The sequence below is a fragment of the Silurus aristotelis genome (genome assembly GCF_946808225.1).
Source record: "Silurus aristotelis genome assembly, chromosome: 12".
NCBI lineage: Eukaryota > Metazoa > Chordata > Actinopteri > Siluriformes > Siluridae > Silurus > Silurus aristotelis.
In genome coordinates, this window is record NC_139585.1 from 5,560,289 (window position 1) to 5,579,343 (window position 19,055).

The 19,055-nt window shown below is 39.5% G+C and overlaps 2 protein-coding genes across 2 annotated transcripts in view; one reads left to right on the forward strand and one right to left on the reverse strand.

The window, feature by feature from the left end:
- The first annotated feature begins 373 nt into the window (after nt 1-373).
- On the forward strand, nt 374-18,123 carry unk (unk zinc finger). Its single transcript, XM_083556491.1, has 15 exons — nt 374-633; nt 1,480-1,689; nt 3,917-4,093; nt 4,205-4,335; nt 7,411-7,546; nt 8,807-8,924; nt 9,195-9,279; nt 9,504-9,706; nt 10,606-10,668; nt 10,800-10,959; nt 11,689-11,787; nt 12,201-12,386; nt 12,540-12,721; nt 13,140-13,400; nt 13,571-18,123. The coding sequence occupies exons 1-15, from the start codon at nt 497-499 to the stop codon at nt 13,730-13,732; spliced, it is 2,310 nt and encodes a 769-aa protein (XP_083412617.1). The 5' UTR covers nt 374-496; the 3' UTR covers nt 13,733-18,123.
- An 18-nt stretch (nt 18,124-18,141) lies between these two features.
- The window catches only part of unc13d (unc-13 homolog D (C. elegans)), a 45,615-nt gene continuing 44,701 nt past the window's right edge, over nt 18,142-19,055 (reverse strand). Inside the window, exon 34 of the mRNA XM_083556455.1 lies at nt 18,142-18,981. Coding sequence (XP_083412581.1) covers nt 18,878-18,981 — 104 coding nt within the window. The 3' untranslated portion in view covers nt 18,142-18,877. The remainder of the gene's footprint in view (nt 18,982-19,055) is intronic.

The following is a 19,055-nucleotide window of genomic DNA, read 5'->3' on the forward strand; positions in this document are numbered from 1 at the left end:
TGGGTCAGAGCGTCTCCAAAACAGCAGTAAAAAGGGGGACAAACACAATATTAGACAGGTGCTCATAAAGTTAGGCCTGATCAGTGTGGTGGTCTAATGAAGTAGATCAGGGTGAAATCTCTTCAAGGAGAAGAACCTCAGTATTGTTTATGCAGGAAAATCACTAATATATATATATATATATAAATTACTTTCTGCAAACGAGCCTATGGTCAGTTTCATATTTTATCTCAACCTCTCTCTGCAGAATAAAGATTATTTATATCTAATATTAACACTTTTCGGTGATAGTGGCGTTAATTTTGTTCGAACGTCATCAATATGAACCCGGAAGTTCTTTTCATTTAAAAAAAAATAATAATAAAATCACACGTGGGGAGGGAGGGGGAGGGATACTCGGCGCATGCGCAGTTCGAAAAAGAAAGCAGGCTTGGGAGCTCGTAATAATTTTTAGCTTAAATAGTTGGATGGCGGTGATTTTTATTGGAATATAAAGATGTCCAAAGCGCTTGGACAGGCCAGTGCACCGGCAGGCAACCAAGGAGCTTCATCATCCTCCTCCTCCTCTTCACCGCCTTTGTCTTCTCCCGCCAACGCTCTGCAGGCACAGACCGAGAAGCCCCAGCACTACACGTACGTTTTACACACACACACGCTCTGAAATTGTTCTGTAACATGTTTACGTGCCTTATTGTCCATTAAACCCCATCTCTCTTCCTTTATTCAGGCCTACACACACATATACACACAGTCCCAATCCACTTTATACTTCCTACATTCAGTGCCCTACATCCTGTTCTACATAACGGCGTCTAGTGCCCTAGATAGTGCACTTTATATCCTTCATGCAGTCGTTTGGAAAGGGTAGCAAGTTTTTTAAAAAGTTAACTCGCCATTTTTTTAATTTTATTTATACATTCATTTTATGTCGAATAACCACTTGCTTAATTCAGTATTAAATGTTATTTTATGTATGTGTGTGTGTATATATAATATATTATATATTTGTGTGTGTGTGTGTGTGTGTGTGTGTGTGTGTGTGTGTGTGTATAATCGCTGTATAAGCCATATAAACTCTAATCATATATAATAAATCTCTAATAGTACTCTCAAAGTACATGTGGACATTATAACCCAAAACAATAATAGTAAAAAAAAAATTTGTTCAATAAGCGTTTTAAAAATGTCTACAAAGCTGTAAAAATTTAAAAGTAAAGCTGCGAATTAATGAATATGCATGATATGTAAAGTAGACACGCCCACACGCTCTTTGATCCTGAATATACGTTTTTATATACACTGAAAAATGCGAATTTTGGGGGTATGTGCTCGAAATATTGGGCTAAAATGTCCCTATAGAGTATGCCTACATCTAGCCATTTAACCTAAAAAAAAAAAATAATAATAATAGTAATAATAATGAAAACATTTCTGTTAAAATTTGTGTATTGGCCCCACCCTCTTGTTTTCCCCTTTCAGATATCTAAAGGAGTTTAGGACGGAGCAGTGTCCTCTGTTCGTACAGCACAAGTGCACTCAGCACCGGCCCTTCACCTGCTTCCATTGGCACTTCCTGAACCAGAGACGGAGACGGCCTATCCGCAGGCGGGACGGCTCGTTCAACTACAGTCCCGATGTTTACTGCGCCAAGTACGACGAGGGCACGGGCACCTGCCCCGACGGAGACGAGTAAGAAGAGGACGACCTTTGAGCACCTACTCCCCAAAAAAAGCATGGTTTTAAACGTTAAGCCTAACTGTCCATGTTACGTTGTTCTTTGTTGTACGAGGGAAATTCGCAAATGTGTTGCTGTTGAAAAAATAGTTCAGCGTTTTTCAGTTTAAGCTCTTTGATGTAATTCCTTGTCATGTGGAAAGCATCGAAAGCTTATCACCTACGTTTTACTATTGTAGGCATATATAAAGGGCAGATTTTAAAAGCCATCCCAAAGCAGCTTTAAAGACATAAAGAGGTTCTAAAAATTTTTTAATGATATTTTTGTGCCTCTAAGTTTACTTAAGTCAGTGGAAACACCTCCCTAAGCTTCATGAGGGTGAAACCTTGAGAGAAACCAGAACCAAAAGGGAACCCATCCTCATTTGGATGACCTTGAATGTCCATTAGTTACAGTTCCATCATTGTTGGGATGTACTGATCAGTGATGGGTGCTTAAATGCTGAACTGTTCATGTAAACTCTGGTCCTGAGCCTTTGTCGTAGATTGTGTATATTTATATATACAGTGGTGTGATGGCAAGTGTTTCCCCCTCCTTTTTTTATTATTTTTTTTTTGTATGTTTCAGATCATCAAACTTATTTAAATGTTAGTAAAAGATAACACAAGTGAACACAACATGCAGTTTTTGAATGAAGGTTTTTATAATTGAGGGAAAACAAAATCCAAAACTACATGGCCCCGTGTGAAAGTGTTTTCCCCCTAAACCTAATAACTGGTTGGGCCTCCCTTAGCAGCAACAACTACAAACAAGCGTTTGGGAAACCTTGTAATGAGTCTGTTACTACGCTGTGAAGGAATTTTGGTCCATTCGTCTATGAAGAATTGTTGTAATTCAGCCACATTGGAGGTTTTTCCAGCATGAACTGCCTTTTCAAGGTCACGCCACAGCATCTCAATAGGATTCAGGTCAGGACTTTGACTAGGCCACTCCAAAGTCTTCATTTTGTTTTTCTTCAGCCATTCAGAGGTGAACTTGCTGGTGTGTTTTGGATCATTGTCCTGCTACAGAACCCAAGTTCGCTTCAGCTTGAGGTCAGGAACATATGGCCGGACATTCTCCTTCAGGATTTTTTTTTTTTTGGTAAACAGCAGAACTCATGTTTCCATTTATCACAGCAAGTCTTCCAGGTCCTGAAGCAGCAAAACAGCCTCAGACCATCACACTACCACCACCATATTTTACTGTTGGTATGATGTTCCTTTTCTGAAATGCGGTGTTACTTTAACGCCAGACGTAATGGGACACATCTTCCAGAAAGTTCAACTTTTGTCTCGCCAGTCCACAGAGTATTTCCCCAAAAGACTTGGGGATCATCAAGATGTTTTCTGGCAAAACTAAGACGAGACTTTTTTTGCTCAGCAGTGGTTTTCATCATAGAACTCTGCCATGCAGACCATTTTTCCCAGTCTCTTTTTTATGGTGGAGTCATGAGCACTGACCTTAACTGAGGCAAGTAAGACCTGCAGTTCTTCAGATGTTGTTGTGGGGTCTTTTGTGACCTCTTGGATGAGTCATCGCTGTGCTCTTGGGGTAATTTAGGTCGGCCGGTCACTCCTGGGAAGGTTCTCCACTGTTCCATGTTTTTGTCATTTGTTTATAATAGCTCTCACTGTGTTTCACTGGAGTCCCAATGCTTTAGAAATGGCTTTATAACCTTTTCCATACTGATAGATCTCAATTACTTTCTTTCTCATTTGTTTCTGAAATTCTCTGATCCTCAGCATGAGAATCTAGCTTTTGAGGATCTTTTGATCTACTTCGCATTGTCATGGAGATCCTATTTAAGAGATTTCTTGATTATGAACAGGTGTGGCAGTAATCAGGCCTGGGTGTGGTGAGACAAATTGAACTCAGGTGTGATAAACCACAGTTTTAACAGGGGGGCAAACACTTTTTCACACGGGGCCATGTAGTTTTGGATTTTGTTTCCCCTCAATAATAAAAACCTTCATTTAAAAACTGCATGTTGTGTTCACTTGTGTTATCTTTTACTAATATTTAAATTAGTTTGATGCTCTAAAACATTAGTGTGACAAACATGCAAAAAAAATAAGAAATCAGGAAATAAGTCACTTTTTCACACCACTGTTTGTATAAATAAAAAAATTTCAGGCTCTCAAATTAAACCTACCTTGTATTTTTATCTCTCATCATGTGCTTTGTCTTGTTCACATCTAGATGTCCTTACCTGCACCGGACAGCCGGAGACACGGAGAGGCGCTATCACCTGCGCTACTATAAGACCGGCTCCTGTATTCATGAGACAGATACGAAAGGCCATTGCAGTAAAAACGGCCCCCACTGTGCTTTTGCTCACGGCTCTCATGACTTGCGATGTCCCGTCTATGATGTCAGGTATCACACACACACACACACACACACACACACACACACACACACACACACACATGTTGTCTTGGACAGACGTGAAGAAGAGTGAAGCATAATAATGTAAATATCTTGCAGGGAGGTCCAGACTCTAGAGGTTCAGACCGGGTCGGGGTTGATGGAGAGCGGAGTGGGGGACGGACAGTCCGGATTAGTGGCCAGCGCTGCTCTTATAGAGAAGACTCTGAGCGAGGAGCCCCGATGGCAGGGTGAGGATCATCAGTAGTATTGCATCTTCTCATGCATCGTACCCATCACTTCAGTGCACATTGTAATTCAGCGTACGATGTGTTATTGTGTACGATCACATCGTAATTGTTCTTTTAGCAGGTTAGACTCGTGCACTCATGTTCTTTTCCTGCACGATTGGCTATTAAAATGAGTTTAGAACGATAACAAAATGTAAGGTATGGGGCAGAAAATGTCAATTTTATATAATTTGTTGCAGTTAATCAATATTGCATGCGAAGTGTGTTTTTTTATTATATATATATATATATATATATATATATATATATATATATATATATATATATATATATATATATATATATATACAGTGAGGAAAATAAGTATTTGAACACCCTGTTATTTTGCAAGTTCTCCCACTTAGAAATCATGGAGGGGTCTGAAATTGTCATCGTACGTGCATGTCCACTGTGAGAGACATAATCTAAAAAAAAAAATCCAGAAATCACAATATATGATTTTTAAACTATTTATTTGTATGATACAGCTGCAAATAAGTATTTGAACACCTGTCTATCAGCTAGAATTCTGACCCTCAAAGACCTGTTAGTCTGCCTTTAAAATGTCCACCTCCACTACATTTATTATCCTAAATTAGATGCACCTGTTTGAGGTCGTTAGCTGCATAAAGACACCTGTCCACCCCATACAATCAGTAAGAATCCAACTACTAACATGGCCAAGACCAAAGAGCTGTCCAAAGACACTAGAGACAAAATTGTACACCTCTACAAGGCTGGAAAGGGCTACGGGGAAATTGCCAAGCAGCTTGGTGAAAAAAGGTCCACTGTTGGAGCAATCATTAGAAAATGGAAGAAGCTAAACATGACTGTCAATCTCCCTCAGACTGGGGCTCCATGCAAGATCTCACCTCGTGGGGTCTCAATGATCCTAAGGAAGGTGAGAAATCAGCCCAGAACTACACGGAAGGAGCTGGTCAATGACCTGAAAAGAGCTGGGACCACCGTTTCCAAGGTTACAGTTGGTAATACACTAAGACGTCATGGTTTGAAATCATGCATGGCACGGAAGGTTCCCCTGCTTAAACCAGCACATGTCCAGGCACGTCTTAAGTTTGCCAATGACCATTTGGATGATCCAGAGGAGTCATTGGAGAAAGTCCTGTGGTCAGATGAGACCAAAATAGAACTTTTGGGTCATAATTCCACTAAACGTGTTTGGAGGAAGAAGAATGATGAGTACCATCCCAAGAACACCATCCCTACTGTGAAGCATGGGGGTGGTAGCATCATGCTTTGGGGGTGTTTTTCTGCACATGGGACAGGGCGACTGCACTGTATTAAGAAGAGGATGACCGGGGCCATGTATTGCGAGATTTTGGGGAACAACCTCCTTCCCTCAGTTAGAGCATTGAAGATGGGTCGAGGCTGGGTCTTCCAACATGACAATGACCTGAAGCACACAGCCAGGATAACCAAGGAGTGGCTCTGTAAGAAGCATATCAAGGTTCTGGCGTGGCCTAGCCAGTCTCCAGACCTAAACCCAATAGAGAATCTTTGGAGGAAGCTCAAACTCCGTGTTTCTCAGTGACAGGCCAGAAACCTGACTGATCTAGAGAAGATCTGTGTGGAGGAGTGGGCCAAAATCCCTCCTGCAGTGTGTGCAAACCTGGTGAAAAACTACAGGAAACATTTGACCTCTGTAATTGCAAACAAAGGCTCCTGTACCAAATATTAACATTGACTTTCTCAGGTGTTCAAATACTTATTTGCAGCTGTATCATACAAATAAATAGTTAAAAAATCATACATTGTTATTGCTGGATTTTTTTTTTTAGATTATGTCTCTCACAGTGGACATGCACCTACGATGACAATTTCAGACCCCTCCATGATTTCTAAGTGGGAAAACTTGCAAAATAGCAGGGTGTTCAAATACTTATTTTCCTCACTGTATATATATATATATATACACACCCGTATTTTCCGGACTATAAGCCGCTACTTTTTTCCCACGTTTTGAACCCCGCGGCTTAAACTACAAAGCGGCTAATTTATGGATTTTTCCTGGGTTTTTCCCGCTTTCACAAACTTCAAGCCAAAAAGCTGAACCCCATAACATTAGACCAATGTAACGCATTGAGTCTGGGTGAAGGGAGAGCTCGCTAACTCCAGTTACAACAGAAATCATATAAGCACAGACAGGTTTCCAAAACTTGTGCTTTTTTATTTTTCTTGGCAACAGCGTTACGGTTTAGTCAAAGAAACTTAGAAATGAGCATCAAAAAATAATATATTATTCCTACATATTCCTCGGTCTTGCACACATGCAGTAATACTGGAAAAATGCAGTGGCATGCTATTCCCTAAATACCGCTATGCTCCTAAAGGAAGCGCAACATATTTCGACCGTTACACCGTGTGTAACGTGTCTTTCATTAAAGCCTGTGTAAAGCATATTAGTTTCAGTGTAGGCTTATAGACAGGTGCGGCTTATTTATGTTAAAAATAAAAATCTTTATAAAATTCTTATATAGCTTATATATGGGTGCGCTTAATAGTCCGGAAATTTCCTAATTTGTTTTCCTAAAATATTTGATACAATTTATATTATATTATAAAATATTGATTTTATTTGCTTGCTAACAGCCAAAATGTCTTTTTTAGAATAAAACATGTCAAAAAGATGCACATTTGTTTATTAAAAAAAAAAAATTATTAAAGGTAAAACAAAAACAAAACTAAAACAAAAAACCCATAAAAGGTAAAAATCTATTTAAGATATTAGAAAAGAAAGTTCCTGGAAATCTGGTAATGCTGTGAACTGACCACCAAACAATGAACAATTATCTAATTATCGTTAACGATATGAGATATAATAATTGTTTTTTTTTGTTGTTAATATTGCACACCCTTAACTTTTAGGTCCAAACTGGTGTTCTTTTACAGGCTGTTTTTAAAATATGAAATCACATTCAAGTACTTGAATCATCTTATAACCCTAAGAGTAATAAATAGAATGTATATGTTATATGATATTGTGCTGTGAACCTTTTTCCTCCTGGCTGTCTGCAGATAACAGCTACGTGTTGTCGCACTATAAGACTGAGCTCTGTAAAAAGCCTCCTCGTCTGTGTCGACAAGGTTACGCCTGCCCCTACTACCACAACAGCAAAGACCGCAGACGCTGCCCTCACAAGCACAAATACAGGTATTCTTCCATAGGAGTAATACGCAATTAAATATACGGAATCATTTATAAAATTCCCTTTTAGTTCCAGGTTAGGATTCGATCTCCGGTTCGATTGGATGCTACATTGGCGATATTGTGCACTTTAGGGCATTGATCATATTTAGTATGGTGAGATTAGGGTCACACCCCACTATAATTACACCAATAGAGAAAAAGAATACAAATGTATGTATTTATTTATTTAGTTTTATTAAATGTTTTTTTTTTTTGGGTGGCTCAGAAACAATAAAAAGCCGCTCTCTTCTTTTTCTGCTTTGAATATTAAATCATAAAAAGGAACGAATGTGTCGTATTTGGCAGGGTTTTTAAAAAATTTTTTATTGGGATTTAAGAAAAAAAACTAACCGTGGACCAAATGACTGCTAAAAATATTTATGTATATTGACCGATTTGCATAGTCATTTCTTGTCACCGTATATGTATTTTACATATTTACATTTCATACACTAAACATGTGTTTACTATAGGACGCTTTTTAAAATTTTTGAGATTTAGCTGCAGGAAACTGAAATAGAACTACTTCCACATAATTTGGGTGTATTTTTTGTTGACAGTATTTGATTAAGGAAAAATTCAGGTATAGATTCAATAGGCAGTAAAGTGTTTTTTTAATTTTTTATCAATTGTATTTTTTTTTTCCCTTTTTAGATAGTCAATTTTTTTTATTTTTAATTTTTTACTTTATTGTATTTTTTAATTATTTCTTTTTATTCTTGCAATTATTTAGTTTCATTTGAACATTAATGCATCTTACAAATAAATTGTACCCTGTATAGTCTAACTTGCATACAGACTGTTCTGTGAAAGTTCTTCTACATCAGTGAAGCACATTTCGCGGCATTTGAATTATTTTCTACGTTCAGTAAAGACCCAGGATACAACATTTACTGAAGTATTGTTAGCCAGCTATTTTTATGGTCTTATGGTATGATTTATTCGTTTTTTTTTATGGTCAGTCTGAATGCTTGATCTGATTGTCTGGAAGCATCAGTAGTTCAGTTTAATGTCTGGTCTGTATTATTGCGCTGCCTGATTATTAACTGAAACCACACTAACCTACATACATGATTTCCATATGAGTTTTATGGTGAATCTGATTGTCACACAATAATGTAATAATTTATATATATTAAGTTTTTTTAATTAAGACACGCCCACTGCAAACATCAGTGTCATCTTAAACCCGTTAATGTCCCTGGTACATGTTTGTGTGCGCAGGGCCTTGCCGTGTCCTTCAGTGAAGCACAGTGATGAGTGGGGTGACCCGAGTAAGTGTGAGAGCGGCGAGAGCTGCCAGTACTGTCACACTCGTACAGAGCAGCAGTTCCACCCTGAGGTACAGTACACCGCTCCTGAATCAGCAGTCGCCCAAAAGAAACAAGAGTATATAGCAATTTGATCTGCCAATGAATCTCGTACGTCGTACAATTATGGATTGTAAAAAAACATTGTAGAATATTCGATCGCTAAAACAATCGATAGCTAATATATCAAAATAAACTGAAAATTGTGCATTAAAAAGAAAAAAAAAACACTGATGAGTAGATTAAATTGTAAGAGGTGACACCATTACTGCCTGTCTAATCCGCTGTGGTTCTTCATGCAGATCTACAAATCCAGCAAATGCAACGATATGCAGCAGAGTGGCAGCTGTCCCAGAGGGCCTTTCTGCGCATTTGCCCACCTCGAGAGTAAGAACTCCGTCATTTTACCAATTACTTCTTAAGCAGACCATGTGTAACATCACCAAGTCCAACAGTACACCAGTCTACCTTCACACCATCAACTAGTGTCAGGAGTTTAACTTTCAATGTAATATTTTCTTATAAAAATGTATACACTATGTATGCTATTAAGTAAAAAAAAAATTGATTTATGATCATTTATATGATGAATGTTTCTTCACTTTCTCCAGAAGTGAGTGTGAGTGATAATCATCCTTTCCCAGAGTGCAGCTCCTCACCCTCAGCCTTCATTTCAGCATTCGCTGACAACGCTGAGCAAAGCCTTTTGGGAAGGATTCTGTATGAAGAGACCTCCATTTTGGATCCGCTCAATTCCATCTGGGCAGGAGAAGGGGGTTATGGGAAAGCTCCAGGCTTTGAGAGAGAGGATCAGGTTTTGTGGAATATTTTCTATTTTCATTTTTTCTTTAAGTAAATTGTCTGTGTAGACTTGTGAAATTGGGGTTTGGATTCATATACACATTAAATTCTCATTACCGTATTTTCCAGGCTAAAACACTGTTCTGTGTAAAAGCTGTGTAAAAGAGGTCGATCGATAAATTTGGCCAATAGCTAAATAGGATCGTAATTGCTGATAACCGATTAATTAACCAATAGTTTTTTAAAATGGATACTGGATTAAAAAACAACAAAACATAACACTCCATGTAAAATATTATGTTATATTTTATTATACATAATACAACCTTTTATTACAAAAAACAGTACTGAATCATTAAAAGTGTGTTAATCAAATAAATAGGAATATTAATTAACAAATATAATTCTATAATGAATAAATTAATGTAATATATCTCTTTTTGTGCATTATGCTCACTCCATGCAGCGCACGGTCTTGCATGTAAAAACAAACACGTAGCGTCAGTGATTCGCCCCTAGAGGCGCCTCTCGTAATGACAGCGTACCTTCTCAGCTGCGTCACCAAAGGACGCAACCCGGAAAAACTATCGATATGGATTTCTAGCCGATGGTTCTAGCAAATCAACTATCTGTGCCAATTAATCGGCATAACCGATGAATCAAAATCAACAGAATTTGAAATACTTAGTCCAGCTAACCCAAATCTCTAACCTTAACGTATTTGGCACCAATAATCAGGCCATATTTCTGAGGCTTTTTCTTCATTATGATGTTTGTTGTGGACAATGAGTGAATCTTTTGACTTGTATCTCCATGACTTTATCCACTGAAAAGCTATTAATGACTTGTCCATCTTTCTCCAAGGCGGTTTATTATTTAAATCCTGTTTTTTATTTTTATTTTCTTTATTAGGCAAAACAGAAGACATATGCAATGGAACACCGCAATAAAGAAATCGGGTTACACAGCAAGCCGGTATTCAGATTTTACTTGACCTCTTTTAACATCATCTTAAGATTTATCTGATTATCATTACGGATTTCTTGTAGGTTTTTTTTTTTTTTATAAACATTTATGTTGTGTTTTTTAATGGTCTGCTGCTGTAGGAGCTCTCTGTGTTCCTGCCCGTGGGGAGCCCACTCAGTCTGTCATCCAGCGTGCCCTCCAGCCTGGCGGCGACTCCCCCCAGTCCTGCACCTTCATCTAGCATGAATGCCAATGCACTGCCTTTCTACCCCACCAGCGACACCGTGGAGTCTGTAGTAGGTCAGTAGACCTGAGTGCTGTTAATGAATAAAGTATAAATATAAAATAAGAGAAAGCAGTATTGGAGATGTGTAGAACTGCAGTAACTACAGGGGAATTAAGTTGATCAGTCACACCATGAAGTTATGGGAAAGAGTAGTTGAAGCCAGGCTGAGAGAAGAGGTGACCATCTGTGAACAACAGTATGGTTTCATGCAGAGGAAGAGCACCACAGACGCCTTATTTGCTTTGAGAATGTTGATGGAGAAGTATAGAGAAGATCAGTTGCATTGTGTGTTTGTGGATTTAAAGAAAGCGTACGACAGGGTGCTGAGAGAGGAGCTGTGGTATTGTAAGAGGAAGTCTGATGTAGCAGAGAAAATCATTTCAATTTTGTTTGCTTTTTGCAATGAACATATTCCCAAATAGTTTTAGCTCTACAGAAACAGATTGAAAATATGCATTCAATTTATAAAGTAGTCTCTATAAGGTTACTATGGCGACAGTGGCTAGGAAAACTCCATTAGATGGTAGGAAGAAACTGAGAGAAACCAGACTCTATATGTGACCCACCTTCATCAATCATCTTACACTTTTGTTACTTGAAATCTATAAGAAGCTTAAAGCCACGAACTATTGTGTGTTACAAAGCACTGATACTGGAGACTCTGGAGACGTGGTGAAAAAGGTTTGGGGGCCTTGTTCCTGGTACTATGGGTTTACATGTGGTGTTTTTTTATTTTGGACCAGAGTCAGCACTGGATGATCTTGACCTAAATGCTTTTGGAGTGTCAGCTCTGGAGAAAAGTCTGGAGAGCAGCTCCATGCCCAGCATTGGACTCATGTTAGGTGAGCATCACTTACATCACTTTACATTTACAGCTTTTAGCTTTTTATGTCTGGGGATTGACCTGCATGAGCTACAGCTGAACAGTGAATTAAATAGTTATTGAACATGCAGATTTGGGATATTTCATTTGAATTGCTGTTCCAGTTCTAATGTCTTTGTATTCATGACAATTATAGGTTTATTGCTCTTTAAATTGGCTGTATGTGCCTTATGAAGCTATTATATTAACATTATATTAAACATTTTTCATTTACCACAATTATTTTTGCAAGAGAGGCCGTTATCATGACCAGCCTTCGGATATACATATTAAACGCATCTTGCTAATTCGGCTTTTTTTATTTTTATTTTTTCACAGCATAGTGGACTGGTGTTATTTTTTTTTTAACTTATGTTTTGTTGCTCTAAACAGGAGGAAGTCAGCTTCAGAGTTCAGCTCCTGTTAACATCCCTGGATCCCTCAGCAGTCCCTCCCCTTTTAGATCCGCCTCTCCTTCTCCTCCGATCCGAGCTCACCCTTCTCCATTTCTGTCTGCCCAGTTACCACCGCCCACCCAATCAGAGAGCAATTTTTTAGGATCGTCTCATAACTCTTTAGGTTTGTATACTTCTTCAGGTTTGCAGTTATATTATGTTGAATTTGTGCATCTGATTGGTCAGAGGGTGTTGATAGTCACAAGGTCGTTCTGTAACTAAAGCCCAGACAGTACCAATGAACCATGTAGACTAACTTACCATATGTAATGTGTAGGTTTAAATGGAATGAGCAGTAGCATCTGGGAACATTTTCCCTTGGGCTGTTCTCCCGGGACACCCCCAGCCCTGCTCTCCACTGGAACCATGTTCTCCGAGGCCTCCCGTCTCAAACAGGAAGTGGAGGAGTCTCATAGGTTGCTGAAGCACTGGGACCACAGCTGGAGGCAAATGTCTCAGGTGGGTTTGGACCATTCCAACAATCTTACAGTTGGAGGTCGCCCGATTAATCGGTACCGATAGTTTTATGCTGGAACTGTCGGATATAGGCAGAAATGCATGCTGATAGTTTTTCCGGCTTCCGGTTGCGTCATTGTCAGGCACCCTCTAGAGGTGAATCACCAACACAACGTCTTTGTTTTTACACGCAAGACGACGCGCTGCACGGAGAGCGCTATATTTATAATTTAATTATTATCATTTTTTGTAATGAAGTTTAATACTACTTTACATGAAGTGTTGTTTGTTTGTTCGTTTAACCAGTATCCATTAAAAAAATGATTGATTAATCGGTTCAACAGCTGTTAATTACAGATTGTACATTGAAAGTACTTTTCTACAGGTGTGTGGGTGTGTGTTGATGTGTCATTGTGTGTAGTCATGGGCAGTACTGAAGGCGGATGCTGAAGAGGCTCTGTTGCTGGCGGGCCGGTTGGGGTTAGAGGCGGACAGAGCGCGTCAGGCTGAAGAGGAAGCCCAGGAACAGGTCTCGCTCCTGGAAGAGGCGGTGGAGAGCTTGCGCAGCTCTGATAACCCACGACTGCAGCTCCACCAGCTCCAGCTGTTGCACAAACTCCCTCTTAGCTCCATATGCAGCCTGCAAACTCAGATATGCACCTGCTTACGGACAGTAGAACAGGTACCACACGCACGCACACACACTAATATACAGTTTTTAGTGTTTTAACCACACCCTTGTTGACTTCCCCATTCACTTAGCTGAGTATGAGGGGAAGTTGATGAGGATTGGTTTCAACAGTTCCTGTTTTGTTTTTTTTTCTCCCCCCCTCCCTTCTTTCTCTCTCTCAGGCCGTGTACAGGAAGCAGCGGTTATATTGCGTGTCGTGCGAGGAGTTGGGATCCGTGGCATTGCCATGTCAGCACGGTGTGTGTTGCGAACGTTGCACGGCCTTGGCCGAATGCCCCGTGTGCGCCGAGCATCAGCAGAGCCTAAATCCTTCCCAGTCCTAATTAATAGCCATATAATGCTGATCCATTCCTCTATGCTTAGCACTGAACATCGCTCCCATCCTCCTCCTGGAGATTTAGTTCAATTTTAGCACAAATCCAACACTCCTGCAGCCCATCGCACCAGTAGTAAGCAAGCTTGATCGTAGCCAGGTGGGATTGCAAGTTACAAGTTGTACCAGCTAGCATTGGTTCAGTGTATATTTTTTATATATATATATATATATATATATATATATATATATATATATATATATATATATATATATATATATATATATAATATAAATAAAATATCAAACATTTTTAATTATGATGTAATCTAAGCTTGACTGGTTCATCTGGCTGCTTTTTTACTTAGCAGGATCTCCAGGAGAAGGTTTGAAATGGTCATGTAAAACCTTTTTACCTCAGCATTTAGTTCTCACACACACAAACTCCACTGATCTTAGGAAGCAAATACGGGCAAGACCGAACAACCCGAACGCTTACACACTTTCTGCGCCAATCTCTTATTTTACCCATGCCTAACACTACTCCTCAACTCAAAACCCCCCTTAGAGACATCACCTGGCCTTGTGTTGGATCCAACGAATGTTATGATTTGTCATGACTGCAATCAGGAATGTTCAGGAGGCACAGCATTTAAACTGTCACATAGAAACTACAAATAGGACTACAGTACCCTCTAACTTTAATGTGCCTCTTTCAACTCGGATCAAGTGTAGCTTTAATATTGAATTAAAATCTCAGAAAAATATTTCGGTTTGCAAAGAGTACCTCAAAGCTCCGTTTGCTCACAGTTCACCTGATAGTAAACCGTTTTGGGTGCAGCCATTTTGGATCGTCTTAATCTTCGTTTTAGTTAGACATATCACAGTAGTATTACCCATAATGCCCTGTGAATTTAGGCTATGTATAAGTACCATTATGTATAGAGAGAGATTATTTCCACTCAAAAAATGTATTGGTCAAAATGGATACCAAAGCGCATATACACTATATATTTTTCCAAAAGTATTGGGTCACCTGATTTTCCTGCTATTTGTGGTTCTTTTCCAAACTGTTACCACAATTCTGGAGGCACTCAGTTGTACAGGATGTCTTTTAGATGAGCTAAAATACAATTTTGCATTCATTTGAACTTGGAAACCCAAACCTGTTCCAGCATGGTGATGCCCCTGTGCACAAAGTGAGCTCTTTGAAGATCTGTTTAACATGCTTTAGAGAGGAAGATCTTGAGTGGTCTGCTATAGAGCTCTGATCTCATCCCTACTGAACATGACTACATGAGAGCTGACTGCACCCCAGTCCTCCTCACTTACATCAGTACCTGCCTTTCGTCATACTCTTGTGGCTGATGAACACAAATATCCATAAACACTCCATAATCTAGTGGAACATCTTCCCAGAAGAGTGGAGGGACTTATGAGTGAATTTGGACTATATGTCGAATGCAATGCTCAAAAATCACATACCGTACTTATGACCAGGTGACCCAATACCTTTGGAAATAGTGTATATATACACACACACACACACACACATTTTGGATGCCACAAAAATCATCTTAATTACACACATATACAGTGTATATATAAATAGAGGTTTTAGTGGCACTCAAAATAAGTTTTTAATAAAAGTCCTACTAGGCCATGTATTATTAAAATCTCGTGAGCACGACACAATTATTCTTGCCATAACAAAACCACGACTTAATTTTCTCGTGATCTTGACATAAACATTGTTTCCTTGTGATCAGTACTTAATTTTTCTGTGTATTTGGCAAAAGAACTGTTCTAGAGAAATGTTCTAGAGCCAGTATCGTCACAGCATCATAGATGATCACATGTCTGTCAGTGATCGACAACTTACACTTAAGTGTCCGACACTTGAGAAGGACTCTGTCAGGAACTTTTTTGTAGAAGACAATATAGTGGACCCTCATTGTGTAGTCAATTTCATCTACGGCCAACTTGAGGGTCCGGTGCCTCTGCAAGGCTACCGATTGACGCTTGAGAGATGCCGTTTGAATGGTTTGCGGCACAGAGCTATTTCTATTTTGACTCTTATGTCTAGATCACAAAAAAATTAAGTTCATCACGAGATTACACCAGAAGTAGTATTCTATTAACCAAACGATTTATTTATCCAAGCCGGTGTCCCAGTCACTGCTGCCTCCTGTATAGTGCTCTATATTGATCTATGCGATTTCCAGTTCTTTTCACAATCGCCCCAGAAACTCCAGTGCCCCAGCATGCACAGTTCAACCTACAGTAATTAAGGTCCCAAACATTGAAGTCTTTGGCTTCTATTGCTAAAGGCTGGCCTTACCCCAGGCTAAGATCTGCTCCTTGCTTCTTTCTCCTACATTCTTATATACAGCATATATGGCTCTTGGTTAGCATGGTTTTGTTTGTTTTGGTTTGTTTTTTTCCCCCTAGAAGCAAATTATTAGTGGTAAAATAATGAACGTTAGGTTTTTTTTTGGAAGCTGAATTTTCAATATTGTTGTTCATAAATGGTGGGATGTGGGAACACAAATATCAGCCATATGAATGTTCTTTTTCTCTGCACTGTAATTCTTTGAGCTTGTATTTCTAGTCCATTGATCTGCTTTTTGTTTCGGAGTGTAAATCTTTTTTTGCCTGAACACGCTGATTTTCCGGAACAGTCGTTTAGATATTCACAGAGGTTGAAATGAACAATACCCTGTGAATGTGTCGTTGATGAATGTTCAGGATGCACCAGTCGGACACCTGGTACTGATACGAGACCGATATGTGGATCGCCATATTGCAGGGGTTTTTTTTAGGGATTTTTTTGTTTGTTTGTTTAATTCCATGAAATTTCTAAATATAGTTTGTGGGCAAAAGTTACACCTAAAGATCATATTAGTGTGTTTTGAACATTTCATTCCACAACTAAGAAAGAAAGCGCAGTAAAAAATTTGTTTACATATCCCAGCGATGGGAAGCAGAGGTCAGAGCACAGGGTCAGCCATGATACAGCCTGGAGCGGAGAGGGTTGAGGGCCTTGCACGGGGGAACGGGGGGGGCAGCTTGGCAATGCAGAGGCTTGAACCACCGACCTTCTGATCAGTAACCCAGAGCCTTAACCACTGAGCTACTACCTCCTCCCCTACAGTTTAGTTCCTTTATTTAGTTCCTGTTTGCTGTTAATGATCTCGTTCACTCTTTTGTGAAGATTTTGAAGCGTAGTCAGTATTCAAATTTAACTCTAAGGTGTTCACTAAGGTTCAGGTCAGAGCTCTATAGGGGGCCACTTAAAATCCTCAACTCTAACCCATGTACTATATTTTTATGATGTTGCACAGGGGTATCGTCATGCTGGAAGGTTTGTCAGTTTAAGTGAAGGAAAACTTTCATTCGGGCGCATCCAAAGGCATCCAATACAATTGTGTGCCTCCAACTTTGTGGTAAAAAAAAGTTTGTGGGAGAATCACATATGGTTGAAAAAATCCCTTGTTTCAAAACTTTTGTCCATACGGTGCGAGGAAAGTGGTAGATTAGTGTTTCAAGCGGAAGGTCGTGAGTTCTAGTTCCAGCACCCCCAAACTGCCACTGCTGGGCCCTTGTGCTTGACCTTTAACCCTCAACTGCTCAAGGTGTCAAAATGAGATAATTGTAAGTCGCCGTGTACAAGGACGTCTGCCAAATGCCATGAATGTAAATGGTTCATGAAATGATCAATTTAACATTCCATGTTCAGCGCTATAGAAGCTTTTAGAGCTCGCGCTCATCCCGTATTAAGAAATCCAATCTCGGTTTTCTATCGAAATCAGAATCCTTGGTGCATCTCTGTCTAGAATCTTTACTTAATGAATATTCAAAACATACATTATTCATTTCGCCCAGATCTGGGATTTTATTCTATAATGCTTTAATTGTCTCGAATACATGAAGCAGTATAACATTTACTGAAAGCCATCTAAAATTTGTACTTGTTTTGGTATTTAATTGTGACGTTTGATTTCAGCATCTGTCATGTGCACTGACTCCGCCCACCCACTAGAGCACATCGTAGAAGACCTCGGGTGAGACCGCACAGCTGTATTAATAAAGCCCCGCAGCGTGTAGGGACGAGTGTAGTGGAGATTCAGACCAGGTCTACATACACATTCATTAGTTTCTGTCATGAAGGGCTGCTACAAAGAGTAGTGTTTCCTCGCCAACGGAGCTTAATCAGGAGATCAGAAGCGTGCGAGAGGAAAATCGCGCTTGGAAGCTGTGCGAAGATTTTTACATTCGACTCCTTTATAAGCTTTTTGGATCAGAGCTTCACTGTGAAGTCTGTAATCATCTGCGTTGTCCAAACCGTTCAGTATTTCATTCTGATTTTCTACAATAAACAAATGTATATTTTTGGATGAACACGTCTCAAGTCAAGTATGTTTATACAAATGTGGTTTTTAATTTAAAGCAAACTATACAGGAAAATAAAAGAGAGCAGAGATTTCATCAAGCAAAACCTTTCATATGAATATTTCATTCTAATATTTTAGATAGATGGTCCCTGATCATGATCCTGGTGTAAAACTGTTCCTGCGTTACAAGTCTGGTCTTTTCACACTTTCACACACAATAATATACACATAAGCGTGTTTGAGGATAACATCTTCATTTTCTTCTTCTTTCGGCTTCTCCCTTTAGGGGGCGCCACAGCGGATCATCCGTCTCCATACCCCCCCCTGTCCTCTACATCTGCCTCTTTTAAACCAACTACCTGCATGTCTTTCTTCACCACATCCATAAACCCCCTCCTTGGTCTTCCTCTTTTCCTCCTTCCTTGTGGCTCCATCCTCAGCATTTTCCTACTGATATACCCCACGTCTCTCCTCTACACATGTCCAAACCATCTCAATCTCGCCTCCCTCACCTTTTCTCCAAAACATCCTACATGCGCTGTCCCTCTAATAAACTCATTTCCAATCCTGTCCATCCTCGTCACTCCCAACGAAAACCTCAACATCTCCATCTCTGCTACCTCCAGCTCCACCTCCTGTCTTTTACCATCTCTGCTCTAGAATAAACACCTAAATCACTATAACATTACTGTCTCCAGATAAATACAGAACATCAGTAGAGATGATCGGTTCCAAAACTCTCGCCTCCAAGACTTTGAGATTTAGGCTTCCTGAGATTTGCGTTCTCTCTGTCTGCGCAGTTTGACGAAGGCCTGAGCTTCACGCTCGTTCCTTCTGCTCTCTAGCGTCTTCAGAGTCGTGTCACCTGGAAACACCCAGATGTTTTTATTAACATTTGATCAATTATTTCCCAATCCAAAAAAGGTTCTCTGGGCTATT